The sequence below is a fragment of the Manis pentadactyla genome, chromosome 1, assembly GCF_030020395.1.
Source record: "Manis pentadactyla isolate mManPen7 chromosome 1, mManPen7.hap1, whole genome shotgun sequence".
Taxonomy (NCBI): Eukaryota; Metazoa; Chordata; class Mammalia; order Pholidota; family Manidae; genus Manis; species Manis pentadactyla.
In genome coordinates this window covers 232,126,205-232,153,688 of record NC_080019.1, presented here as the reverse complement: position 1 = coordinate 232,153,688, position 27,484 = coordinate 232,126,205, and the positions used below count along the sequence as shown (strand labels likewise).

The window sequence follows — 27,484 nt, the reverse complement described above, 5'->3', positions numbered from 1 at the left end:
CCATTTTATTTCTCATCCGCAAAATGGCATAATAAAGGTACCTAGTATTGGGTTGGTGTGATTTAGTGGTGAGATGCAAAGAAACGGCTTAACCTAGTGCCTGGTCACAAGTTCACACTCAATCAATCAACGTTGGTCTCTATGTTGAGAAGCAAATTTTAAAAATGATATAATTCTTAGATTTGGTATTTAATACATAGGTAATGTTCATTCCATTCCAGATCAGAAGAACGCTTTTTGAAACACCATAGCGGCAGTCACAGACTCTGTGGCATTAAGCCACCACTGATTCATGGCTCTTTAGAAGAAGAGGCAAATGTGTCTCGTAAATGTTCATCTTCTTGCACATCCCTATAATTTCAGTTCCTTTCCTGTGCCATTGGGAAAGCTATTATGTCTTCTTTTATGGAATGACTGACTGCCTTTTCATTGTTCTTAGAATATCAGCTTTACCTCAAATGCACAAATCCTCATGTGTGTCTCCTTAACCAATAAAGGAACTGTTAAAGTGCTACAAAGCAAGAAAAATTGACTTTAAAAGCAGAGCATTCTTCCGTGTACAGCAGGGGTTCTCCACTTTGGCACAGAAGACATATGGGTGGATAATCATTTGTTGTGGCGTGGGGGGTCATGGTGTGCGTTGTTAAGATGTTTAGCAGCAGCCCTGGTCTCTACCCGCTAGAGGTCAGCAGCTCTCACACCCTCCTCTGCCTGCTGTGTGGACAACCCCAAATGTCTCCGGACAGCCCTCCTCTGGTGGGGAACTTCTGGCTACAGGAAGAAGAAACTGGGTCTTGGAAGAGTGTGCATTGGGCCACTCGACAGAAGAACCTCAGGTCCAGGATTCCAGGAAGTTACTCAACTGCCCGGCCAGTTCCTGTGTGATTCTCAAAACACGAGCTCAGATTACCTGTCCACGCTACAGATTCAGACAGGAGGTCAAGCACCCAGCACTGTAACTTTATTTTGGGAAATGACTTGGCTTTCATTTTATTTCCTTCTTTTTCTCTCCATTTTGGTCTTCCCATTTGCCAGTGGTAGCCGAATGATGTTTTATAATTAATCCTAACTTCTTGTATAATGATTGTTTTTTTCTTTTCTTCTTTTTTTCTTCCCCCTTTATCTTTCAGCTCCCTCAGGCACAAAAGGTAAACTCTTTTCCATCGCGTTGCAGTCATTGCCAGAGCTCGCGGGCTGTGCATGTGTGCATGACCTCCTGCCGTCAGCCCTGTCCCTGACCAGTGCAATGGTTCCCCTCTTACAGCTTTGGAAGCCCCAAGTGGGGCAGGAGCGGACAGGCCCACAGACGCAGCTGTCCCCTGTCTCCCTGCCAAGCTGGTTCCACTGAGGAACCCACTGGAGCCAGTGGTTTGGGGGTGACTGTGCCCAACCATTTTGCTAAAAATGCTCCAGTAATAGGTAAGAGTAAGTGGCACATTCCTTCAAATAGAGCATTCCTTACAGGACTTCCTTGAGATACTTTCTAGGGAGATACATCATGTGAACAATTTGAAAGGCCCAGTGAGCAACTTTAGATTCTGGGCTCTTAAGTCGAATCTCTGACCCCCGACCCCACACCCCACTGTGGGTTTCACTAATTGCAAAATCAGTTGCCCCTTTGCTTGCTCGTGTTCTGTTCCACCCAGAGAGCATGAAAGCAGAGTTCTTGCCAGTAGTCACACCCTTTCACTGGTCTCATTGTCTGCCTGAGATGATCTGGTTCCACCATCTAGAATGTTCTCTGTCGAGATCTTCCACGTGGTTGCAGCGCTGGCTTTGCTGGGCCATCCCCATGGCTTGCTATTGTGTCCTAAGGACAGTTGTGGCTGAAAACATGTTACACGATGCCCGCTACGTTATTCTTGTCTTCACAAACAGAAGTGAGACTTCCAGAAGACACAGTGATTTCTGGGGGCTCTATCTGGGTTGGTTTTGTTTCAAGAGTTGAGGCTCTGACATTTAAATTTAATAATTTACCTCCTAAGCGCTCCAGTTTAGAGCAGAAGTGATTTGGTTCCTTCTCGCCAAGATAGCACAACTGTGCTACAAAAGGCAGTCTGTTCAGACCAGATGGACAACCAGAGCTGTAAACTCATCACACAGTTACTAACATATATTCGAGATATTTAAACAAGGCAACACATTATAGTACATGACCTGGCTTGTGGTAATGTTGATTACACTCCAGTGCCATCTCAAAAGAACTGAACGCTTTATTAAATGTTCAAATATTTGAATAGAGCAACAGCTTCCAGGGTAAATATATGGTCAGAATTCCATATTTATCTTATATATCTTCTTTATCTTCCACAATTATCTTCCAGAATTATCTGGAAAGCTTGGCATCTATAATAGGCCACGCTTTCTTCATTTGCCCACACTTGAAATTTCTTTGTAAAGTGACTTAACAAATTCAATGCCTAATAGATGGGCCTCAACTTACTGGCATTTATCCGTCAAATTTCTGCTGATCCAGACACAGAAACAATCTGTTGCAGAAGGTTCCTCATGAACTGAAAGTGCCTTTGGCCATGGGATGTTTTAAACAAAGTTCAGAACAAACCAACACAGAGCATGATAAGAACGACTGCTGCTGGGACATCTGATTCGTTCAGTAGTACTTAGCTCACCCCACGCCTTCCTTCTGCCATCATGTTATCAGCTGACATCACGTGCCCTGCAAAGTGAAGCATGTTATTGTAATCACAGGAAGTTCAGCACTGAGGAGTCCGGGTGCTTTCTGGGCTGGAATGTGAGGGCATTGAGAGGCACCTGCAGATGGAAGGCTTCTCCCTTGGGACGGCAAGTCTCCCATGGGTGCTGTACGCTCGGCCTGCCCACCCCTTCCTCCCTGCATCTTTAATAGGCCACACTTTCTTCATTCCCCTCCCCGAGGCTATTTCAGTGACAGTGCGGAGGAATGTTCTAGAACAGTGAGCTTCTCACCAGCATCAGTTCCCCTCAAATACTGTCTTGCTGCTTAACCAGCAGAGGCCTGTGGTGGGCTCCACTCCAGCCTTCATCCACGTGACCATGAGCAAGTCGATTCACTTCTGTCCACCTTAGGTGTCTTGTTTATTTAGCAAGAATGACAGCCTATCTTTCCAGTTTGTTATGAGAGTCATTTCTCTTACTTACATCTAGCACAGAGCCTGCCGTACGCTGGACACTCACAAAATTTAGAGTTCGTATTACCACTTGCTTGTCTTGGCCCCTGATGGCTCTAGAGCAGACCGAGAGAACAGTCAGGTACGGTGCAGTGGCCTGGGACCTCTGCCACTAATGAATAATCAGCAGAGGCCAAAAGAGCCCAGAAGGTACACGGTGTTCCCCCTGCGTCATTAGAAAGGCTGCACCTTTTACCTGGTATCAGACAGAACAGCCTTGAAACCCCAATAAAGTAAGGCTTCCAGGAATCATTTTTTTGAGAGATTTGTCCCCAAAACCTTTGACATTCACCACAGATTTCACCCATTCACAGACATGATTATAATGAGCCCCCCTCCAAATCCAAGTCTGTTCTGGGGTGAAACAGAGGCATCTCCCGCTGTTATGTCTGTAGCTGCTTTTCTCATGAGGTCACGAGTGCATACACTGGACCATAGGTGTCGGCATTTGCGCCGTGTTTTTGTTCGAGTGTCTCTTTGTGTCATCTGCAACTGTTTTCTCTACAAATATTTTAAATAGTTATGTCTCTGTAAACATGATTATTTTAATCTCTTGGCTGATCGACAACTAAACATGTCCCGCCTGGGTGTCCCTTTTATGTGTATCAGTCATTAATGGTGGTTGTCGGTAAGTTACGGTTTTCATGATTCTAATGTTTTTTGAGGGTCTTCCAGAGGTTCTAGCTTTTTATGACTAGAATAATGGTTTGGAAAAAAATTTGTTTCATTTTGTTTCCCCTGTGATCCTTCAGCACCCCTTTGAGATCATTTCCAGCCCCTCTAAATTTCACCCCTTGATGTAAAATTGGGGAGGGGTCGTTTATTAACTGGTGGTAACACCTTATCAGTGTTAAATATTTTCACCAAATATATAGGCAATATCCTGAATTTTTGGTTAAAAACCATGTAGCATACAGACCTGATGCCTTCAAGTCATCTCAGATCTGTTCATTGGAGAAATTGAACCACTTTCTCCAGTGAATTGGTGTCCTTGAATTCAACAATGAAGAGAGGCCCAGATGTAAGGAAAGTTTTCCCTTTATCCCTTCTGTGGTATTTCTTCACTTCTACAAAACTATCTGGGAAATCCCATTTTTTAGTAATATCATAGCAGAATTACCCAAAGCCATTTGCAAATGTATATTCAGTAGTCATACATGGCAAGAATAGTCCATTTTTCAAGCTGCATATTTTCAAGTAGGTTCTGTCTATAGGAACTAAGCATCAGTTGTTCACTGTGTGATTAATCACTGTACAGTGGAGACTTGAATCCTTAAGGACAAAAGCACTCTTGGGGAATTCCAAATTTGGCTGGTTGCAGGAGCTAATGTTTCTGCTCCCTGGTACCCGCTTCCCTTCATTTTGTGCTACTGTTCACACAAGTTTAGAGTTTGTCAAAGTTGGTTTCTTGAAGGTTCCAATGTGCTCTGCGTCTCGCCTGGTATTGTGTTAGTTAATATCAGCCTGAGACTTCTGAGGAGGCATACGCATTTTTCTCAAAACCAGTTAAAGAAAATCACATCTCTAATCCTGTTTGGAGCAGCAATTGCATCAAGGGCTGCCCGGTATGGCAAACACAGTTCCTGTTTAATAGCCTGACTGCGTGCTTTGTTTCCTGTTAGGAGTAGTTTAACTTGCCTTCTTGAACAAACACAGCGGGGTTCAAGATCTGTTGTTCTATGCCTGCTGTGGTATTCTGGGCTGCTTAACTTGTATGAGGACTCAGGAGTGCATAAATTGGCTGCTTAAATGGAGGTCGATTTTTGGCTTTTCTTTCAGGTTGGAACTGTTTTATTAATTTCCCCCCAGAGTGTAAATGGGATCCTGAATCCATTTGCATTTTCTTTGTTTCCTTGTTTATATTATATTTTGGTGGAATAAATGGAAGCATTCATTTATCTTAAGTCAGTCTTTCTCTTTCTCTTCTTTCTTTCTTTCTTTGTCTTATTCTTTAGACATAAACATGTGCAAGTAGAATTTGGCCTGCTCTTATCTCAGTGTAATCAGATTTCAGCAATTGTGGGGCATCATTTATCATTCTTCGCCTCATTTAACTTCTGTAGTTTGAAATGTTGAATTTTAACCGTCATTGAAAATAGAAAATTGAAAGTTTGCAAAGCTGCTGTTTTCATACAACTGTAGGCCTAGTGATTTTAGGGTTTCATTACAGTTAGGTAATCGTTGTATCAATGCAGAGGAAGTGCAAAACTGAGAGGCGGTAACTATGGACATTTAGTTCTGGTTTATGACTCATTCGCTTTTACCTTTATTTGCTTTGTGTGTAAATCATCGTATCTCGTTTTGATAACCCTGCTTTCCTTCTTATCATTTGTTGTTCTATAGTAACATCTAGAGGCTTCTTTTAAATGCACCCCCAAGCTGGGGTTGGTGAAATGGGCTCTCCTGCGTCCGAAAGGCGATAGCAGTACAGTGGGCTGAAGCTTCCATCAGCAGATAGATCTATGTCATGAATAAGGCAAGGGAAGTAGAGGCCAGAGCAGAACGAGCATTTCAGCTCTCCCGCAGCCAGTGTGGGGGGCTCTGGGAATCAGAGTACGGTGTACTACCCAGCCATAATGAGCTCACAGAGCCGAGTATTTTGTTCTCCGCTCTTGTTCTGAATGAGCAAACCGGTGGCAGTCCGGGCAGGCTGCCCTGCTACGGAGGCAGGAGGTGAGCTTTGCAAATTTCATACCCATATGCGTCTTGGCCAACCCCTTTCCCACGGCCTCGTCCAACTCTGGGTTTGAGAACATAAAGGAATGCGAGTCCCCCGGATTCCAAGTGCACGGCTTCCCCGTGGCAGGATGGCCGGCAGAGTAACCACGGAGGCCAGAGGGAGCCTTGCAGGCTGATGGGGGACCACAGCCCCACTTGGAAGCAGGATGTCATTTTTCATTTCCTGCTTAAAAGAAATAATTTGTTAATTTTAAACAACCTCACAATGTATATCTACTTGTGTATATGGGAAAAATTGGTTTTACCCCATCTTCACATATATTTGACCTTTCGTAGGATTTATGTACTATTTTATAATAAGGAAAAAAGCAAGGTAAGAATAGGGATTCAATTTCATTATGCAAACATGGAATTTTTCTGGTTTTGTTTTTTAGCTTTTATACTGTCAGGCATGGAAATGGGCAAAAGTTTCCAAGAAAACATTGCTAACACATCATAAGAACTTTCACAGTGGCGTGCCTTGACCCCATCATCCCCTTTTGTAGAATCCAGCTTAAATTGGTTAGTGACTTACAGTTTTATTTATAATGATGAGAAGGGCCAAATAGGCACCGATGGAATATGATGGCGAAAGTTACCGAAGTTTCCAAAGGTAGACTATTAGGAAGCCATTACAGAATCATGAGTCAAAAGAAGATTTAATAATACAAGAAAATATATTAGTTTTATATCAGAGTATTTTATGTACAATATGCTCTTCGTGTGTATGTCTGTGTGTGTGTGTGTGTGTGTGTGTAAACGTGCAGATGTGTTAAGACAATATTAAAAAGAAATGCGTAGATATGCTTAATAGTGGATATTCCCTAGCGGGAGGAGAACATGTATTTTGTTCTATTCTTAATACATTTCTGTACTTTTCAGATCCTATACAATCAACATATGTTATTTTATGAGTGATTATGTATATATATATATATATAAAATAATGGGCTGAGTGTATTACTCATAAATACGTTAAGTGGGATGGACAATTGTTTGCTGCACCCAAATCTTCCCCGAAGCCAGTGACAAATGGGAAGCCCGAAGTCAGTTGTGGAAACACATATCTAGTTACCTTGATTCTCTGTACACACAGCTCTAACCGAAAAGCTGGTGGTTTATACATGATGGGTGGTTTCACATGGGACAAATCTAAGAAAAAAAACCTACTTTTGTCTATCAGTGTCTTTATTTCCTCCCAGAAGAGAGGTCATTTTTGATCTTCACGCAAACACCCAGCCCCTGTCAGATACCTAGGATGACACTGACCTGAGTATGGGAAATCCATGGGTGCCTGGTTAGACTCTGGGCTCACCTGCCCCACCTGCATTTCACTCGGAGGTGTTGCCTGTCTTATACCTCAGTGCCAGGCTGGTTGGAAGGAAAGGCCAGCTTGGCTTAGAAATGGAGAGATGGAGCTGGTGTGAATAGCACCTGCCAGGCTGCAGTACAGCACAGGACTGTCTGGAGGACGGGCAGCACTTGCCCCAGCCATCCACACCAGGTGCCCCGAAGGTGGTGTCCACAGGGACAGGAACGCTGTCAAGAAAGCTGGTTATAGAGACACACTGGATGCAGAAAAGCAGAAATGGTTTTGAGACAAAGAAAGGACTAGCGGTTCATGACCATAAAGCAAGAATTGATTTTCAAATTCCTACTACTGCAATGCTTTCTAGTCCCAGACTCCCTGGTTAGTGTCTTAGGGTATCAGTCTTCTTTCAAAAATTCTCATTTATTTCAGATATGTAAGTGTTTTCTACTATTTACTTAAATCAAGCACAACTATAAAATACGGCTCTCTTGAGATGTTAAAACAATACAAAGCCTACCGTGACATTGCTAAAAGGAAACTGCCTTTTCTTTTGAAAGTCAGAGAAACATCTGAGTAAAAACAGTGGGACTTTAAAAATTGTTTTCATTACAATCATTCTTATGTCCCCAAAGAAATATACACTGTTATTCCTTCTATATTGAACGGATGCTAGAGGACTGTGAACATTTCTTTTAAAAAGTCCAATGAATTGGGATGTCAGGACATTAAGGTGAGCAGAACACACATTAGCCTGGGGCGGTCTTGGAGGAGATCTCAGGACACCCTGTGTTCTGATTGCCTCATTTATAGATGCACTTTGGTAGCTAATTGTTACGGACCCAAAGGCGATCTTGGACTTAAGAGTTGGGTTGCCCTCTGGGACTCTCCTCTGTTTTTATTGACAGGTTTAGACCACTCAGATCCATCGCTTGACATGCCATGTATGTTCCCTGAAAAGGCAGTGTATATGAGTTTAGACTGTATTAGTCAAGACCCTGGAAGAGACTATTACTTTAAGGACTGCTGCACGGCGTACCTTAAAGAAGTACAGAACTAGGCAGCCCAGAAAGCGTGGACCCGAGTCAGAAATGCTTTTGCTTTCCTGATGGCGTTACTACATTGCCGTTAGTTGAGGGGAATGATGGAGAGAGAGAATGCAGACTAGCAAAACACTGTTCCAGCTCAGGGGAGTCCAAACAAATGCAATTCAATGACTGATTTGAAAACCAAATCTATGCCAAAATGTAAATCTAAGCCAATCTGCAGAAAATCAATACCAAACCATTATCAGTGATTTTAACCTGATTTCGATCGCCTGTGAAGATCTATAAAAGAGCTTCCCGGTGTGGCAGACGTGATGGGTAACTGGCACGAGTTAGCTACTCAGGAGGAAACCCACACGTACTCTCTACACTCCCGGGCACAACCTTTCCCTGCTTTACTTTTTTGGCATAAGTTTTTTATACCAGCGATCCTGATCGTCATGGACAGAACTTGTCTACCTGCATTGTTTCTGCACATGAAAATTGGAAAATCAGTCATTTTAGTGAAGCAACTGCCTTTTCAGTTTTTTGTTTTTATTTTATTTTTTTATGCTAAACTGAGTCATGTATTTGTTGGTCTGGTTATAGTTCAGTTGCCTGATCCTTTTTCCCATGATGTGATTCACTGGTCAGACCGGCATGGATATATACTCATTACAAACCCAAACGTAGTCCGGTTCCATGAGAACTGCAGGGATGGCTCTGTGTGAGCGTCCAGACCTCTCGCGCCAAAGGATCCGACTGAAATGACCCTCTGGGGCAGACTGGAGCCGCTGTGCAAGCACGCACAGCAGCCCGACTACAAGGTTCAAAAGCAGAAAGTTAGATGTTTATCCATCCCTTCCAATGAACTGGAAGGATTTTGGAAAATCCAGCTAAGTTTCCTGAGGTGGAAGATGTCAGGCAAAGGACTGATGCTGTGGTCTGGGTTTTCTTTTTCCAGAGGTGACTCCCAGAATTGAACCACTTGCTGTATCATGAGACCCTGTGGGCTTGGATTGGCCCCACCCCTTGTTGCCCAGGCCTGGGACACAGTCGATGATTTAGAGGCTGGGTGCTTCTGGAGCATCTGTCTCTTCTTTCCCGACCTCCTTCCTCTGGGTGTGTGTTACAGGTCCTTTCCAAGGTGCTTCCTCCCAATCTCCTTTAAGGTCACAGTGTTATGATTACCAACACCTCCTACTGCTTTCTAAAAAAGCCTGTTGTTTAACAACTAATGCCATGATGTTGCATCATGTGATAAAGGAGAAATGCTCCTCTGTTCTGTTTGTGTAACTCATATGGAGAAACAGAGGAAGTTCTAATTTGTAGTGCAGGGGGCAGATTTCAGAGCTTTTGAACTTCCCTCCCCTAGCCTAGAATGCTGCTTCTTAGATCCGTCATCCTTGTTAGACGTGCCAGGCACTGTGCTCGGTGGGTGACATTTGTAATTCTACTTCATCCTCCCAAGGACCCTGGTGGCGAGGAGGTATTCCTGTTTCAGGGATGCTGTGTTTAGTTGCCTCTCTCCCTGCCCTCCAAGGTCCAGGGGGGAACATGGCGGTTGTCTTTGTACCCCAAACAGGAGGCTCAGGGCAGTGATTAGGACAGGGGCTGCCAAAGCTCCGTCCCCACTCTGACGCTTTCTGGGACCTGTGCAAGGTACTCTCCCCCTTTATCTTCAGTTTCTCCACGTGTGCTATGGGCATAAGGTGACACTTGGCAAGGTCTGTGTTAGCATTAACTTTAAGGCTCTATAAATATAAAACATTTAAGGTGACCTTTTGTAATAGCAAGCCTTGTTTGGGAATAGACTTGGATAGGTGGGTGGCTAGATGGACACACAAATGGGCAGAGGGATGCATGGATGGCCGGAAGGAAGGATGGGTGAGTGGAAGGATGTGCAAACAGCAATGACTCAGCAAGCTTGGGATGCCTGCTCTGGGATGTTGTTTACAGATGATTCACTATCTCATTTCCCTCTATGCTGTTTTCCAAGGAAGGTATGCGTTCAACTAAGCTGTTAAAAACAGGTCCTTTTCCTTTATCTCTGTGACATCAGCTGGACATGATGAGCCTCCTGCCCCTGTCCACAGCAGCAGTGTGTAGGCACCAGCTTTTGAGAACCCCCTATGGCCCAAGCCGGCCACATCAATGTGGGGGCTGCACACGGAAATACTGTGTGAAGGGATCAGGAGAGAGAAGAGGGTGTACAACATAAAGGGGGCAGGCGGGCTCCGGTGTCTTGTCCGAATTCTGGTACTGATTCCCTGTGACTCCTTTTCCTTCCTCTCCGAGGAAAATACAGTTTATTTGTTATATTTATAAAATAAATAAAAGGACAGGATTGGAACGAATTCACTCCAGGACCATGTGCTGAGCGCCGCTTATGTACCAGCTCTGTGCCACATGGTACAGACAGAAGGCGGAATCGCGTGTGGCTTCTGCCCTCGGAGGCCGTGGGCCCTGCAGGATCCCCCCTGTCCTTCCAGCCGCAGCGTTCGGTGACTCCGCCGTACTAACGGTTTGCACACGTTTGGTCTTAGATGGTATCTTAGGTTGTAGAGTAAATACGATGATCTTTGTAGTGAAGCTGGAGAACATCTGGTTCCCATTTTTCCACTTCATTAGGGAAGGTTTTATGGAGGAAACGGTGTTTCAGGGGGTCTTTAAACAAGGGGAAGGTTTTGTCCCAGGGCTCTGAAGCTCCGACAGTTGGCTGTGTTTTCAGGCATCTCTTTGGGAGGCGTCTAAACCACGTTTGTGAGGATATAGTTGTTCAGCCATGATGTAGGGGTCACTTACGTGTCAAAAATCATTGTAAATATTAGCTCAAATCCAATGCCCCATGATAATTCTCATTGCAATTGTTCTGGGGCATTCTTGAAATAAGTATGTTGTACCCTAATAAACAAACAGAGCGGTTTCCTGAAACAGCTTTCAGAATCAGATACATGGATCTGCAGTAACCTCTTGCCCATGGCTTTACTTACATGTGTGTCTTGGTCAGAGGCCACATCCTCCTCTATCTAGATATTTACTCATAAAACATGTTCTCTGCCTAAGGACTTAGATCTTAGAAACACTGGGAAAAAGCAAACAATAGAAACATTTTCCTGAATAATAGTAACTTCATTAGAAGAAAGTTATTTTGAGATTCTCACATAGATGTTTCAACCTTATCCAACGTCATCAATCACAAATTTGTCTTCAGGTTGTTAGAAAGAACAAATTCAACAATTTAGCTCATTGAAGAGGGAATCGTTACTTTGTATTTAGACAACTTAATATACAGTGAATCTTGTAAGAATTCAGGATCTCCAAATCTCAGATGCAAGTAAAAATGATTCAGTTAGAATGTCTTGGCTAAAAGAAAATGTCATTTATGTAGCATTCTTGAGAACTGAGTGACTACACTTTACCAATACAATAAAATACAAAGCAAGGAAAATGTTACTTGGAAGGTTTACCTATTTCTTATTTTTATTTTCATTCTGTTCTCCATTGCTACTTTGTTTATGCATTATGTTATTTAGGATTCAGGCACCTTGCAAAAATGTTGAAAAGTTCCAGGCAAAATGAGAAACTAAATAATGGTTGGTGTTCTTCATTTGTCTAGATTTTATAAAGGAAGCATTTCATCTGAGTAGCATCACAAAACTCACAAAAGTCAGGCAATTCACATTGCTTATATTGAAAGATCTGCTCTTCAGTTAAAAATAACAATGTCTGCTTTTTCTAAATCTCTTGCTACAAAGAATATCTAAAATACTGATGATCACATATAATATGTTTAGCCCAAAGTATAAAAACTTTATTCTAATAACATTTTCATGTCAAAGTGTTGCCATGATTCATATAAGGAACTGTTTTCATCTGTGCAAAGAGGGATTTTTAAAAAAGGATTATTATCAATATTATTATTTCTGGACATAACATTACAAGCATCTGCTCTTAGGAGTCTTATTTACAAAATACTTTCTGTAGAAGAGAATTTATGAGGATGTTCTTATTAAGAGTTTCAATCATACAGAAAAGAGATAAATTTAAAAAAACACTCAAAGATACACAGAACCAACAGCAATTTAGAAATCTTTTGGTTTTATCACTGAAACAAGCTAATCTTTCTTTCCCTTCTCATGTCAATGGCTTCTTAGGCCAATGAGGAAATGAGTTTTTAAATATGCAGACATGTGAAAAGCCTCTCATTTAAAACTGGCCACTATTGAAACAGCCAGCCAAATTCATGATTGTCACAAACAGCTGTGGAAAAGCACAAGTAAAATTCAGAGTCAGGTAATGTTAACACAAGCCACACAGACACTGCCAATACTATGCTTCCTTGCCAGGCATCAGATGCACCCTTAGTATTTAGTTTCCACATTTCAGTGGGTTTCACCTGTGCTCTTCCTCTGAAGGGTGGCTGTTTCTCCACCAGGGATGTGTCTCCAGAGAAAATGTCCTTTTGCTTATACCCAGCATAAAAAGTTGACACAGATTAATGAATATGGTTCTTAATAGATCTTTTTCCCTTGTTATCTCTGCCCAGGATTGAGCATAAGAGATACTATGATGGTAGAAGAGATGGGATATTTGGGGGCAAGGAAGTAGGCAGGCATTAGGAGGGATAAATACAGGGGACTTTTTGGTCTGGGAATAGAAGGAAGGATCCAGGGAGTTTTTTAGTGGAGGGTCTCCATATAGCCACATATTTGGCTCCTGTCCTGTTTTCCAGGACATTTCTATGTTCGCCCAGCACTCTCACCAACTCTTTTTCACAGAATGCTGTTCGGATGGCATTCTCCCATCGGTTCTCCACTTGCCATGGACTGTAGAACCTGGAAGACATGGGTGCCGTCTGTTCCCACCCTGATCCCATAGCCCATTGTCATGTGCTACCCATAGGATGGCCCTTGGGAGTCTTAAGTCACTGGTAAACTTAAGTTTGTGAAGAGAAGTGGAAATGCCAAAGAGCTGGCTTCCCTCCTGTTGGAGCCGCATTTGAGAAAGTGGGTGTGAAAGCATCTCCCCTTTCCCATCACATCCTCAGATCCTACACCCAAGAATCCATGTTCTCCTTTCAGAATGTTTCATCTGCTATATAAAAATGCACACAGCTGTGCTATTCCACTTCTTAGTACTATTGTTTTCCTGTCAAGGCAAATGCTATTGACAGAACTAAGAGTTCACACAGCCTATCTTTGCTTCTACTGGGTAGAGAAATAAGTGACACGGGCTGCCACTCAAATACATTTTTATTGGTAAGGGCTTTCTCTGGAAATGCTCACCTCCTAGGTCCTTGTGCCTGCAATTTTCCCTGACTGCCACTAGATGGTGGCAGTGTCTTTTCTTAGCATGCAAGTTGGGGTTCATCCCAGGTGTTGGAAGGGAGACACGTCAGAAATACAGCTGTGTACTCACAGATCATATACACACATATACAATATTTATGTATTTTTATATTCATAGGATATACTGTATACTAACAATCAATACACTGACCAAGTTTTATAAGAAAAGAAAAACATGTAAACATAAGAGGAGCAAATTACAGAGATATGTCTAAGGAGAGCTAGTTGGCCTTTGTTCTTGACTTAGAGCCAGTCTCTCCCCAGGCTGAGTTCCCCATTCATGCGCAACCTTCTCTTCTCACAAGCCTGCAGGGCTGAGCAGAACCCGGAGGGGTCTCTGCTGAAACCCACCTAGCAAGCCTCCTGTAGGGCTCCAGTGACTTCTCGGGACCAGGCGGCCAGCTCGCCTCCTTTCTCTGGGGCCTGGCACTCACTGCCAGGGGCTTCCAACTGCTGCAGAAACAGAGGGTCCTGCCACTGGCCCCGGCAGGCTTCTTCTGAGTGAAGATGTGAAGAAGGCAGTATTACACACTCTTGCAAAGGTGAGACTGCCCAGGCAGCACCGTGGCCACTGTGGGTCCCGGTGTACAGGGGCTGACTGATGCACAGGCAGCCCCTGCAGCCACCGCCTCCCTGTCCTCTTCTCCCGCATGGTCTTGCATCTCTTACCCGGTGCCCGAAGCAGTGTCTAGTTCTGTGACTTCTTGCTCAGGCAAACTTCTGCTTGTGACAAAGGTTTTTCCACAAAATCCTACTGACCACAGGTTTTTATAGCACTATAAGGAGTCATCATTTCCCCAAATCACCATCTATTCCCAGTGTTTGGGTATCTTTGAGTATCTAAATTTCCTCCCTTGTAGGAGGGACACACAACCACTTATTTTAGGAATGTTGCCACCATTTTCCCTTGGGCCTTCCTGGCCCCAGAAAGGCCTCCCCTGTGTGGCTTGTAGGTGGCACTCGGTCCCCCTCAATAGGAATCTGGAGCTACCTATGTCATTTTTGGCCAATATTGACTTGTACAAGTCAGACTCTTCTGTTATAAAAGTCGCCAACCCAATCCATGCTCATTTGGGCAAAAAGAAAAAAAATCTTTCTGCCTTTAGTAACTCAATAATGGAAAAAAGTCTGGGTGCAGTTGACCTTAGGGTTGAAAGCCTGCAGGGACTCATCACCTCCCTCCCTCTGCCCCTTCTGACCTCCTCTTCCCTCACCCCTTTGCCCCTTCTTCTCCCCCATTTCACACACACACACACACACACACACACACACGCTCCTCTCTCCTTCTCTCTCTGGGTTGACTTTATTCATTCAGCCCTTCTCTGTGGGGTGGGGGCATGGCTGTCAGGCTTACAGCACTATAACTATCCACCCAGAGTAGAGAGTTTTTCCCATTACCAGCAGAAGGGAAGAAAGGAAAACACAGACAAACTCGGGCAGCCTATCTTGAATCGTGTGCCTAATTAATAAAACGATCAGTGTGGCCTGGGCAGGGGGTGTGTGTCTGTGTGTGTGTGCCTGGCTCAGCCTGGGTTCCTTGGCCAGCCACATGCGCAACAGAAGAGGTGCACTGCCAAGGGAACCTTGGGGTGGGGGAAGGATGAAGAGAATCCCCTAAAGGACGGGGGAGATACTTGCAGAAAAAGGAGAGAGCAGTGCTGAGCAATTTTAAAAAAATATTTCCCTTGCATTGTTCAAATAAGTATTAAGTATAAAGCAAACGGATGAAAAGGCTGTGCATCAGGGACCCCGTTCCTGTAAACTGGTTTCAGGAGGCAAATCTGCCGCCCAGTCCCTGATGGATGTCAGTAAATGCTGGACATGTTTACCAGTTCCAACTAGTCCAGAAGAAGACAGCCCCTCTGCTCGTGTAATGGGACACAGTGTGCCCCCCACTACCCGCCAGCTCTTCTTCCCCCTACCCATCTGGTCTCCTCTCGTGGGCTCAGGGTCTTTGGGGTACAACCAATGTCTGTTCCTGCTTGTCTTCCAGCACATGGCATGGAACTTGGCACACAGCAGAGGCTCACGGGAATCGAGCGGACCAGCCGCTGGTCTGGCAGACCACAGCTCTGGTGCCCATCCTCTCGGGGGCCACAGCTGAGAGCCGTCGGTGTTGCCGACTGGTGCTAGTGGAAGCGAATTAAGTGCCAGGAGCAGGGCCTGGCGTCGCTCACGTTGCTCACGCTTGAGTCCAAGTGCACACCTCTGGGAGCCCCCATGTGTGGTTAACTGGGGAAGTTCACAGGAAGCAGTCAGTCTGTTGAGCAAGTTTGTGTTTTATAAACCAGATGTTCGGTATTATTATTCGTCATTTCCTTTGATACCGAACAGTCCCCACTATGTAGCATAGGAAATGAAGGATATGGAACAATATGCACTTATTACACAACAGGGCACCACACCCAAGCACTTCCAAGGCCTGTTCAAAACCTGTGCAAGCACAGCCGAAGGGCAGTTCATTTTAGGATTCCCACTTGGGACCTCAGTGAATGGGATTTTGCCCAGCGGATCATGGCGGCCCCGTCTCCCATTCCCACCTCTTGGAAAATGAATGTTGACTCTACGTCTGCATTTTTCTTGGAAGCCACATGAATGAATCATGAGCAGCTCTTGCCTCAGCAGCTGCCGCAGGTCAGGGGGGCCACAGAAAAGCAGGGCCCCTTAGTGTGTGGACACAAAGAGTGTTGGCCATGGTCGGCTGCCTAACTTCTGCTTGGTGGTCTGGAAAAAAAAAAAACCTTTGCCCCTGGCTGCTGTTTACTACGGCGGGAGTACGGAGGCCTTCCCATCACAAGTGCTCCCAGGGCAAGTCAACTCCTGGTGGACATGTTTGCGACTCACAGAACCCAGAGCTGTGGCCCTGGGAGCCACGGGGCTGGTGGATACAGAAGGGCATCTTAATGTTGTGCAAGCAGTATGTCCAGGGTCTGCCAGCCCTCGTGGCTGTACTGACAAGCTGGTACGCCTCAGGAAGGCTGCAGGATAGGGTTCCCGCCAAGCCAATCCAGATAGAGCCAGAACTGCCCCCAGGCGAGGAGCTCGTGAGCCCCCAGCACAGCGGCCACACTGAAGTCGCTGCATTTCCTTCGTTTACCAGGGGTGGTTGCAAGTGAGGGGTTTCAGCACTAATACATTATTACCAGGTTTTTTTTTTTTTTAAAGGTAATGATGCTTTAATCACATTTGGAATTAGCCCCTGAGTGAAGCTGATACTATATTCTGGCTTAATATTTGGAAGTTAGTTTCCCACGGTCTTGTGTTTGCGCCAGGACAATTACCAGTGATTTATAACTGATTTTTATGGGTTGCAGGAAAAAAAGCTTCATTTCTTATTATTGTCAATGGTGTGTTTTGATTTCATCCGTGACACATGTTGGCATTGCTTGAAATTTTGATTTGAGTTGCAAAGTGGGAGTTGCCCAGGGTTAAGGATCAGCTCAAATCAGTTTTCTTTACAGCATTAAGGATTAATCAAGGCGTCAGAACACAGGAAGATTCCTGATTCTAAGAGAAATGTTTACTGTGGGTTGGTCCTGCCTTTGAAAGCGGCCTTGCAGGCCCCCAGTGGTGACCACAGTATACTTTAAGTATTTTTAGCAAGATGTTGGAATCGTGTTCTCACAAACTCTTATATACTGGTTGTTTTGGTTCTTGACAACAGTAACTGTTAACATCATCTCATGATTAATATTATTTAGTTATTCATATTTTAGTAAAGTGAGTGTGTTCATGTTTTCTGACACCCGCATGAGTGCCCCAAATAATAGAGTCCTTCGTCCTTGGGGGACCTGTTTTTTTCTTTGAACTGATTGGATGAGACACACCCACATTATGGAGAGTAACCTGTTTTATCCCAGTCCACTGATTTAAATGTTAATCACGTCTCAGAAACCACATCCACAGCAACATGTGGACGTGTGTGATCAAATGCCTGCACACCGTGGCGGAGCCAAGCCGACACATGAATGAACCATCACACTGTGGAATCCCAGCCCGTGACGGACATGAGATTCTGAGCTCATCTTGTTTGTCATGGGGGAATGTAGGCCCATCTTGATATTAGAGGTAAAACTAATAAAAACATGGTCCCTTCTATCCCTCTGTGGAGTTTTTCCCAACTCCTACAAGGTTGCCTTTAGCTAGCATGCTTATTGATGGCGGAAAGGATTGCCCTGTAACAGTGCTTCTTGAATTTTAATATGCACACTAATTATTAAATGAACACATTCAGAGGGTCTGGAGTGGGGCTTGGGGTAATGCATTTTAATGCCCCCGAGTGCGCCAACTACTGCTCTGTGTACCGCATCCAAGTCGTGAGGCCCCGTGGCTCAAAGAATCTACTGGAAGAACAAGGCTGGTAGGAAATGGACTGAGTTTGAGTGACTTCTTCTCAAGAAGCAGCCAATCCTTGGAGACGTCAGTCCCTGAGAGCCTCAGGGCTCTAGGGTCTTCTCTTTATAATGCCTCTTCTCCAATGTTAAGAGAGTGACACCTGACTCTTCTGCGGAACTAAAGCTGCAGAGAAGTGCCCAGGCGTCAGAAAGCCCTCTGCGCCGCACAGGGTAGATTCTCCCTTGCATGGCTCCATTTGAGGCTTGGGTTATGCCTCTCCCAGACTTGCCAGGCCACTTTTGGTCCCTATCACCAGGGCCACATGCTTTGGGCTTACGTTGGACTCTGTTGCTTCCTAGCCGTGTGACCTTGAAGGCAGGAAAGGGCGCTGGCATCCTCCGAGCTCTCCGTATGCCCAGTACTGTGCCGGGCGTGCTCCCATTGTGTCCTCATGGCAACAGTGCTGGGGACTAATTGGCATTATTGCACATGAGGACATGGAGGCTTAGCTCATGCAGGTAATAAAGATTCAAAGAGGAGAATTAGAGCCAGGTTTGTCTTGGACGAAAGCCTACGGTGCTCCAGGACTCCGCTTTCCCGTTTGTTACTGGGGCAGAGCTGGGGCTGCTGTCTCCCACACTGAAAATCAGATGTGCTGGTGAGTCTCGGTGCTTCCAGACGCAATCCCAAGGGTGCAGAAGTGTATCACGTGCCACATTTCAAGGGTTGTTCTTCCAGGAGAAACGGTTCACTTCTTAGCAGTGATTATTGGGGTCAAATGATCAAGTTTTTTTTTTTTTTTTAACTTTGCTCATGATTTGTTTGTTTTCCATCTGGGACTGGCATGCAGAGATCCATGCAGGTCCCAAGGGCCCTGACTCCCGTGAGGGCCGTAGAGGCTTCCAGCAGGGGCAACTTGAAACACCCCTTGTGCTCATGCTTTCTGACCCTCAATTTTTCAGATTAAGGAGGAGCATTAATACTGCACATACCAAACATAAATGTCTGCAAAGAAAAATAGTAAAATCAATCCGTGGTAATAAAATGAATCACTAAGGTCCAGACAAGGCTGCATTTGAACCCAAATACCAAATGCACTGAACAGATCGGCTGGGGTGACTGACGGAAACTGACTTTGTCACCCCAGCAGGGCTTGGGGTCCTCATCTGCACATCAGAATACAGGGGACATTGCCTTCTTCTGAGGCTAAAGGCTCGAGCAGGCACTGGTCCATTCCCAGGGGCCAGGAAAGGATGCGATGGTCAAGGGGGCCGGCCTCCAGCACCATGGCTTCCAGAGCATTCTTGGCTCACTGGCTTCTCTCTGTCCCTGCAGCTTGCCGACGATCAGGGCCTCATCCTGATGACCACGGTCGCCATGCCTGTGTTCAGTAAGCAGAACGAAACCGTGAGTACAGCGGCTTCCCGCCTGACGCTAGGAGGGCTGTCATCTCAGACCCCCTCTGACGCACACTCCGGTGACCTTTGTTTATTTATTTGAATGATAGAGGATATATAAATTTTCCTTACTTTTAACCTCGCTGTTAGAATCACGAAATCAAGAACAGATGAGAGGAATTCAGGAAGCCATCATTTTACAGTAGGTACCACGTTTCCAAAATCTGTGTTGAATGGCCAGAGGAAGGAAAAACCCAGAGAGAATTCTTGATGATGGCGGGATGACTGCTCTCTGGTTGACGGTCACCAGCCTCAACGTTAGTTTCCCAGGGCTCAGTAACAAAGTGCCGCAGAAGGCGTGGCTGAAAAAACAATAGACATTTATTCTCATCAGTCCAGAGACTGACCCCCAAAAATCCAGGGGTCATCAGGGCCCCGCCTCCTCCGAAGGCTGCAAGGAAGGATCTCCCTGCCTCCTCCAGGGCCCCAGATGTGCCTCGGCTTGCGGCACCCTAGTTCTAGTTTCTGCCTCTGTCTTCAGGTCGCCTTCACCTCCCATGGGGCCCTGTCCTCTCCTTTCCTCCTAAAGACCCCAGCCACCGGATATAGGGCCCGTCCTGATGCCAGGATGGTCTCACCTCAAAGTGACAGCCCCCGTGGAGACTCTATGTCTCTATAGGATCCATTCTGAGGTTCTGGTTGGCCTTGAATTTGGGGGAGACAACGGACAGGAGCAATCTGTGTCTTCTTCCGGAAGATTGTCCTAACACCAGAAAGTTTCAGCACGTCGCATTGGCCTTGGAAACAGGCCTATTTCTTCCACTTAGTCCTTGGTTCCAACTCACTGCTAAAAATATTATTAGCATTCCTACATCTTTCTTGGGCTATTTTGTCTCTCTCTCCTGAGCACCCATGGCAGTGTAAATTCAGAAAGTAGTTAACATGCTAAATCTTTCCTGCAGAGAGCGTCCATAAGGTAAACTGATGAATGATCAGTTCTTAGCTGCTGACACATTTGTGCTGCTTCACACTACATCTTAATTTGCAGCAGAGCAGAGAGAATGGCTATCAGGGCGTCCTGGTGTGGGTGGCGTGTTGGGAGCTGCAGGAGGTCATGTTTGGCCTCAGAGGCTAACAGTCTTGTCTAGGAATATTTTGGGCAGGGGTGGAGGAGAGAGGAGGGTCCCTCTTGGAGATCTGGGTGGATCCTCAATCTCTGTAAAACACAGGGAAGGCTCCGGGCCGTGTTCTGCAGTGTGTGGCTTCTCAGGAGGTTCTGTTTTTTCTGCCACATTAACTTACTGAGTGGTTACTGCTTAATGTTTGCTTTCAACAGAGGTCAAAGGGCGTCCTCCTGGGCGTGGTCGGCACGGATGTCCCGGTGAGAGAACTCCTGAAGACCATCCCCAAATACAAGGTAATGCAGCACCTGTGGCGCCTGGTAGCCCAGAGCCCAGGGGCCCAGGTGACGCCACAGCGCATCGGGGCGATGGAGGGAACAGAGCCACAGAGACCCTTCCCTCTCCCAGCATCCTGAGTGGTGCAGTAACGTGCGGGCAGACCTGCTCGGAATCCGCACGCCTCCCCAGGCTGCTGAGCTGCAGGTGTGCAGGGCACAGCGGGAGAAAGCCAAGAAACGAAGGAAGTGTTTCTTTCTCTCGAAGAAACACCTTGTAAAGATGAGTCATTGGCTCTTGGGGTTTTCCCAGAAGATAGAATTCTTTCTTTTCCCTTAGCTTCATAGAGGCAGATATATCTGGGGTCCTGGGTCCATCCCTGCAGAGCTGGACGTGGACCAATCTCTCAGAACTTCTATTCCCCTTCTGACCCGGGGTGCTGACAGACTGACACCCACTGGCAGACTCGCGCCAAGCATTGACCAGTATCATTGATCAGGAGCAGGGGTCACACGCTGGTTCAGGAGACTGGTGTGACCTGAAGCCTCCTGGTCCCCATGGGGTGCTTCCGCACTGGGGTGCTCCCTGTGTAGAGCTTCTGACGCCCCTTTGCATCCCAGGTTCAGCAGCTGTGGGCTCCATGCTCTCTGGGCCTTTCCTGACCTTGAATGCCCAACAGAACGATGTGTCACCTGAATGGCTGGCATGGTGGCTGCAGGCTGGGACCCTCCCACTTGTTAGCAGGTTTTCCAAGAATTTTGAAGGACACGGGGAAAGGCTTAGGACCCAACGTCATGTGTGTTAGGCAGGATTCTTAAGACGATAAGGACAGGCCTGCTTTTGACAGAGGGTCAGAACACAAGCAAGAGCAACTACCAGCCAGTCAGCAGGCATCTCAGCAAAAAAACTCCTGTCCAGGCAAGTTGGCTGAACAGACAGCTGCAGCCAAGGTGACCAGGTTGCCCTCAGAGGGTGGGAGGGGCAGGAGGTGCAGAAAACGGCTGTTTAAAAAGGTACCATGTTGTACAAGACAGGGCATAAATGTCATAGCAGTGTCTGCCTATTACTATGTGAGTAAAATGCATGATATGCTCAGGGTATGTATGACATGAGTAGATGACACTGGCCAGGTCCTCTGCACTGTGCAGAGGGCGCTACTGACACCACATTACCAAATCCTCCTCAGAAAGGGCAGTGCCAGTGCATCCATTTGACCCAGAAGACACTCAGGTTCACAGGGCACATGTTCAGGGGCTCAGACCCATGTATGTAGGAAGAGATGAGTGTGACATGAGCCAGGTCTGGGTAACTCCTCAGCCCACGTGCTCGGAACAGATCTAAGCCCCTCACCTACCATGGCATGACTTGCTGTCACCTTCATGTGCCATCTGTACCCTTATTTATTTAACACTTCATTTGTAAACCGACCCAGAACTTTCTTCACTTAACTAGGTTTTAATAGAGAACACCGCATCACCGTTTTAAAATAAAAGCCAGCGTCACTTGCCATTATAGAAGACAGTTGTAAGAAAAATCATAAACACAAAAGAGAAGTATTAAATGATTTCTTGATAATCTCAAGTTCTGAATCTGAGATCCGTTTGCTCTTTTTTAATGTCTTAGTAAGGCCAGGGTTAAAGATATGCTAAATGGAAGCTTTCTTGGTGATGTAATTGGGAGGATGGAAGGGATTTTAAAAGGGCTCTTACTAGCTGTTCTGCCTGATAAGTATAATACAGGGCCCATGTGCCCCCCCAAAATCACCTTGCTCTGTACCCTGATTTTCCTAAGAGAGCAGAACAGTCCACGGATGGTGAGGGAGGGCTGAGAAGCGAAGAGCAGCCATGAGGGATCGTCTAGCCCAGGGGGTGGGTTCCCCTGCCTGCCTTCTGGGGCTCGCATCGCCACTGCCCGTAAGCCTGTGCTGCACCCCACCTGTCGGCTTGGCCTCTTGGAGCCCCCAGAGGCTCAGACTCTTTTCAGCACGTGCAGACAGACCCTCGGCACCTGCCCCACTCCCAGCAGAGGAAACTCCTTTGACAGGCAAGGCTTAAGCCTTTTATTTCCTATGAGAACATATAGAAACCCAAGTTCAGGGCCACTTCTTGACCTATGCTGAATAAATCACGGAAGTGCGAAATACTATGGAATTGACACTGATTACCCTGTGAGTCTATTTCCTTAACTTGCTCTACGGGGCACTGTGCTGAGCTCTCTGCAGCATCACCTCACTTTGTAACAGGTAGACACAGCTGTTGCCCGGATGCTCTCTGGCAGCTGAAGAAATCGAGGTGCAGAAAGGTTAGATATCTCACGATCTGCAAGCCATGATTTTAGTCGCTGTTACCCTGAAGCTGTTAGGAATAATAAATGACAATAGCAAGAGTTGAAATAATAGTTAAAATGCTGAAAACAATATAATAGTTCAAGTAAAATAAAACAAGCATTTGTCAGACATTCTACTGTGTGTTTAGGTGGGGGGAAAGTGCTTTCTATGCGCTATTCCCATTGAATCCTAGTAAGCTCCCATGATGTGGGTACCACTTGGCCCCATTTTTAGTTGAGGATCCTTGAAATAACTTTCTTAGTATAACTCAGCTTATAAACGGTGAATAAAACAAAGTGGAACCAAGAACAGAAGAAGGGCAGCTACAGAAAATTAACGGAAATACGGGCAGTTCTGTTTTACGCTCTCGCAAGGGTCATGCTGGCAGTCAGAAGCACAGGTGTGATGTGCCTCGACTGAAGGCATCCCTCCTCTGGGGAAAGGTGTGCCTGTCAGCGGGGGGCAGCCACAGCCGAGGGGCTCCTGTCCTTGGGGAAGCAGGGTTCCTGGTGGCAGAGCACACACCTTGCCCTCTGGGTTAACACCTTGTAAAGATGAGTCAGCTCTCGGCTCTTGAGGTTTTTCCAGAAGATAGAATTCTTTCTTTTCCCTTAGCTTCATAGATTTTTCCCACAAGCAATCAGACTTCCTGCAATTTTTATTAAGAATGCCAGACACTCCAATAATACCTCGCAGACACCAAAGCATCTGCTAACACAGCGAGCCATTTTATAACTGAATGCGCCTCAGTAGCCCAGCGTCCCTGCGCTAGGGAGGGTCGCCCACTGCCCCAGGCTCCGGGCCCTCAGGAGAGCCTGTGTCAGGACGAGGGTCCCTTCAGCAGCCCCTGGGCTGGATGGCTTTGTGTCCAATTTGTTCTCAATTACTCCACAGGACTGCATGTTAGGATGAACAGGAAGACTGGTTCTATATCAGATAAAACAAAAATTTGAGTTTCCTTAAGCATATTGCTTCGTGGCCAAAAACAAATGTTGGACTTTGCCTTACAAGCTTTTGGTTTTCTGAGTGACTCAGCCACAGAACAGGTTTTGAGATTTGCCCAGAGTCCCTCTTCTTACGTCTACGTTAGGTCGTATCCATGTGCTGCCAACCAGCCACCAGAACATTCCCATGTCATTTCCCCAGACTGACTATTCATCTGGGAGGATTTTAACCAGATGGTTTCCCAGGTACGGCCTCCGGAGGATGGCCTAAGTACCTGCCATAGCCAATCACCTTCCTTTCAGCTCATTTGAAATATTTAAGTCCAAACTTTGAAGATGAACTAGATAACATTGGGGTGATGTGATGAGTGTGTTAGGCACATGCAAAGCGTAACCACAATGCCTGCCGTGTGCAAGACGTTATGCAAGAGGCTGTACGGGTCCAAGAGGAGCAAGAGGCTCCTTCCCTGCAAACAGCTTGTGCTAATGGGGGTCCTGCTTTAATTAGCACAAGAGAGAGAGAGTCAAGGGAACCAGCCAGGGTGGGGAGGCAGGAACGCAGGTGTAGCGTGAAATCCAGCCCATGATTGCATGCGTTAGAATGAAAGTCGCAATGGAAAAATTCCCAGGGTTGTATGGAGACGTGGTATGGAAAGGAGGGGGCAACAGGAGGGTCAGGAGATGGTCCTGAGGCTTACAGCATGGGTGGGCATTCGCGGGGTGGCGGGAAGGGGCAGCGCTCTGTGTCCGGCGATGCCTGAGCAAAGGTCCGGGCGGGAGACAACTGCCCTGTGCCCCGAGAGGCCACGAGTGGTAACAGCGAGGGTCGGATGCTTGGGGCCAGAACCCAGGGGGAGCCGGTAGGCAGGCGCTTGGGGGAGGTCTGCACTGGTCTTACGCAGAGGAGCAGCAGCATCGGTTGCCTGCGACTTTCATCGGTTTGGAGGACGACTTCGTTGGAGCCAAGCTTTGAGGTTAGGACCCTTGTGGCAATCCATCCCATGAAATCCGCAGGGATGGTAGGGTGGGGACGCATCGCTGAATGTGAGGAATTTCTGGAAAAAGCGATTGCTTAGACTGAGAAGTTGGAGATGAAAGAGAAAGAGAGAAGTCTAAGGATGGGGCTCAGGTTTCTAACCGGGGAATCTGGGTGGGTGGTGGTGCCCCAGACGGAGCAGGGAGGGTGGTGGTACTAAGGGAAGGGCTGCCACAGTTGGCTGGGCCTGGCTAGGCACCTGCGCCAGCCCAGGGAGAGACAGCCACGTGCAGCCAGAGGCGTGGCTCTGCCTGAGGAGAGAGGCCCCCGGGCTGGAGTGCAGACCTGGGACTCAACCCCTGAAGCTTATTGGGAGAATGAGCTAACGCAGACGGGGGGCACTGGGGACCGAACCTTAGGGAAATGAGTTCTTATGGGGCCTGGAAGCTCAGGGAATAGAGAGTGTCAGGGAGGAGAAAGCGGTGCTGGTAAGACCAGAAGGATTCAAGAGAGAGCTTTCTATAGGAGTTGGCACTTATGAGGCCACCAGTGCCTGGAGAAATGCGTTCCAGTGGCATCTGGTGGCAGGGGGTCATGGCCGCGGCAGATCCTAGTAGGCTGAGGTGTGGATGGATCACGGGGAAGCAGAGATGGCAGGTGAGCAATGAGGGGAGGGCTTTCGGCGGGAAGGTGAGCTCAGCCTCTGCAGTCCAGGAGAGGAGGCAGGCGCTCAGGCTGGCCTGGCAGAACCCGTGCCTGATGCAACTTCTTTCCCAGTTCTCTGCTTCCTCCTTATCCTATTTCTCCTCTCTCGCATCTCTTCCATTCATCCCACGTGGTATGACCTTGGCCATCGTGAAACTTACATCCCGTGGGGAGGCGGGCATTAAATTATCAAAGGCCCTGACTAATGCCTTCATTACTTATAGTCAACCTCACAAATAATTAACATTTTTTTGTTAGATGCTATACAAGAAAGATAGCAGGCATTAAAAAGGGCAGCTACAAGGAGTTCTACTTTTTGAGTATGACTTCTACGTGCAAACCGTGGTCTGAGTAACGTACCTTAGAAGGCACTGAGTGTTTCAGCTGACCAAAATTTCATGGGGTTGGTCTAATTTTGAGTTTGAATTTCTGATCCAATACCACTTTTGCCTTAATGGAAAATGTCAAACTGAGTCCTTTTTGACCCCCTCACGCCGTATTAAACTGGGACCTGAAAATGGTAATTAATGCAGTGTTGACTGTGTCTGACATTTTTCCAAGGGACAAAATAAAAGAGATGATATGCATCTCAAAGGATAGGAAATCTCTGGTTTATCTTCCACAGCATAATGAAATATACTTCTGTTGTTACAGTCAGGTAGAATCTTATTGAGACTTTCTGTGCAAGGTAACACCCAGAGAGGACGTCTCTAGCCCCTGACTGCCACGGGCCTGTTTGCTTTGGGTAACATAGGGAAAACTTTTAATTGCCGGTGTTCAGTTCTCCGAAGTTAATATCACATCACCGTGACGTTAAGCTAACAAGCAGACAGGGTCATTCTTGGTTTGTAAACTCTTGTCTGGATCACTTAATCGTATCATATTCAAGAATGTGAGTGGCAGGGAATTTTAGAGAAAAGTAACAGGGAGGGCTCAGAACTGAAGGAACTTGTCAGAAAAAAAAACAAAAAACAGCGGGTATTTTTACCTTCTCTCCTCTCACTCCTCTGGCATAAGTGGATCACATTTTCTTCCCTCAGAGAGAAATCAGTATGGGTTTCATGCCAGAGGCCATTTTAATACACGAATGATTTGTAGGTAAATTTATTGTAGCCAATGGGTGCAGTCAACTGTGTAATAGAAATATTGTCCAAAAGCCGGGATTATTATTTAAATAAGTGCAGTGTTAAATTTGATTACATACTTTTTAAAGCTAATAAAACATTTCATTGCTCTCAAACTATTATTTCCCATAGTCCCATTTAGTCAGAAAGCATAAATTAAGAGAGCTCTGCATAGAAAATTACCCAGGCTTTGTGTCGATGGGAGTAGGCATGGCAAAGCTTGGCAGCCTCACAGTTTAAAGACGAAAGGATATAAAAGGGGTTGGCAGGTTCCTATATAGGCAGGTGCAGATACTCTTCTCCTTGAAGAATCATGGAAAATGACAACTTCGAAGACTGCGTGCTTGTGATGGACGCTGTGTGTGTGGAACTGGAGGAGGCCGAGGTGTGGATCGCAGTGAGGTCCCCTCTTCCCTTATCACAGGTGAAGAGGAGGAGCCGCCGTTCGCCTCGACATAGGGTCCTTCCAGAAACATCGGCCACTTTCTTTTTCAAAGAATGGAATTGTTTTTGTTTTAAAAAGTCAGAATAAGGCCCTTGGATGCCAACCTGGGGATGTGACATTTTAAACTATGTTATTTGCTGAGCTTATCCACCAAATGTCGAGGATCAGCGCCTTGCATTCATTTTAATGAAATATTGTGCTGATAAGGGTTATGAATGCCAAGTTTAAGCTGTAAATTACTAAATGTCGGGCTGCTTTATGCTTT

General features: G+C 46.1%; 1 protein-coding gene across 1 annotated transcript in view; it reads left to right on the top strand.

Moving 5' to 3' along the window:
- CACNA2D3 (calcium voltage-gated channel auxiliary subunit alpha2delta 3) overlaps positions 1-27,484 on the top strand; it is a 717,352-nt gene that overhangs the window by 517,049 nt on the left and 172,819 nt on the right. Inside the window, exons 14-16 of the mRNA XM_036878109.2 lie at positions 1,131-1,148; positions 19,241-19,312; positions 20,639-20,719. Of these exons, the coding sequence (XP_036734004.2) occupies positions 1,131-1,148; positions 19,241-19,312; positions 20,639-20,719 (171 nt within the window). The remainder of the gene's footprint in view (positions 1-1,130; positions 1,149-19,240; positions 19,313-20,638; positions 20,720-27,484) is intronic.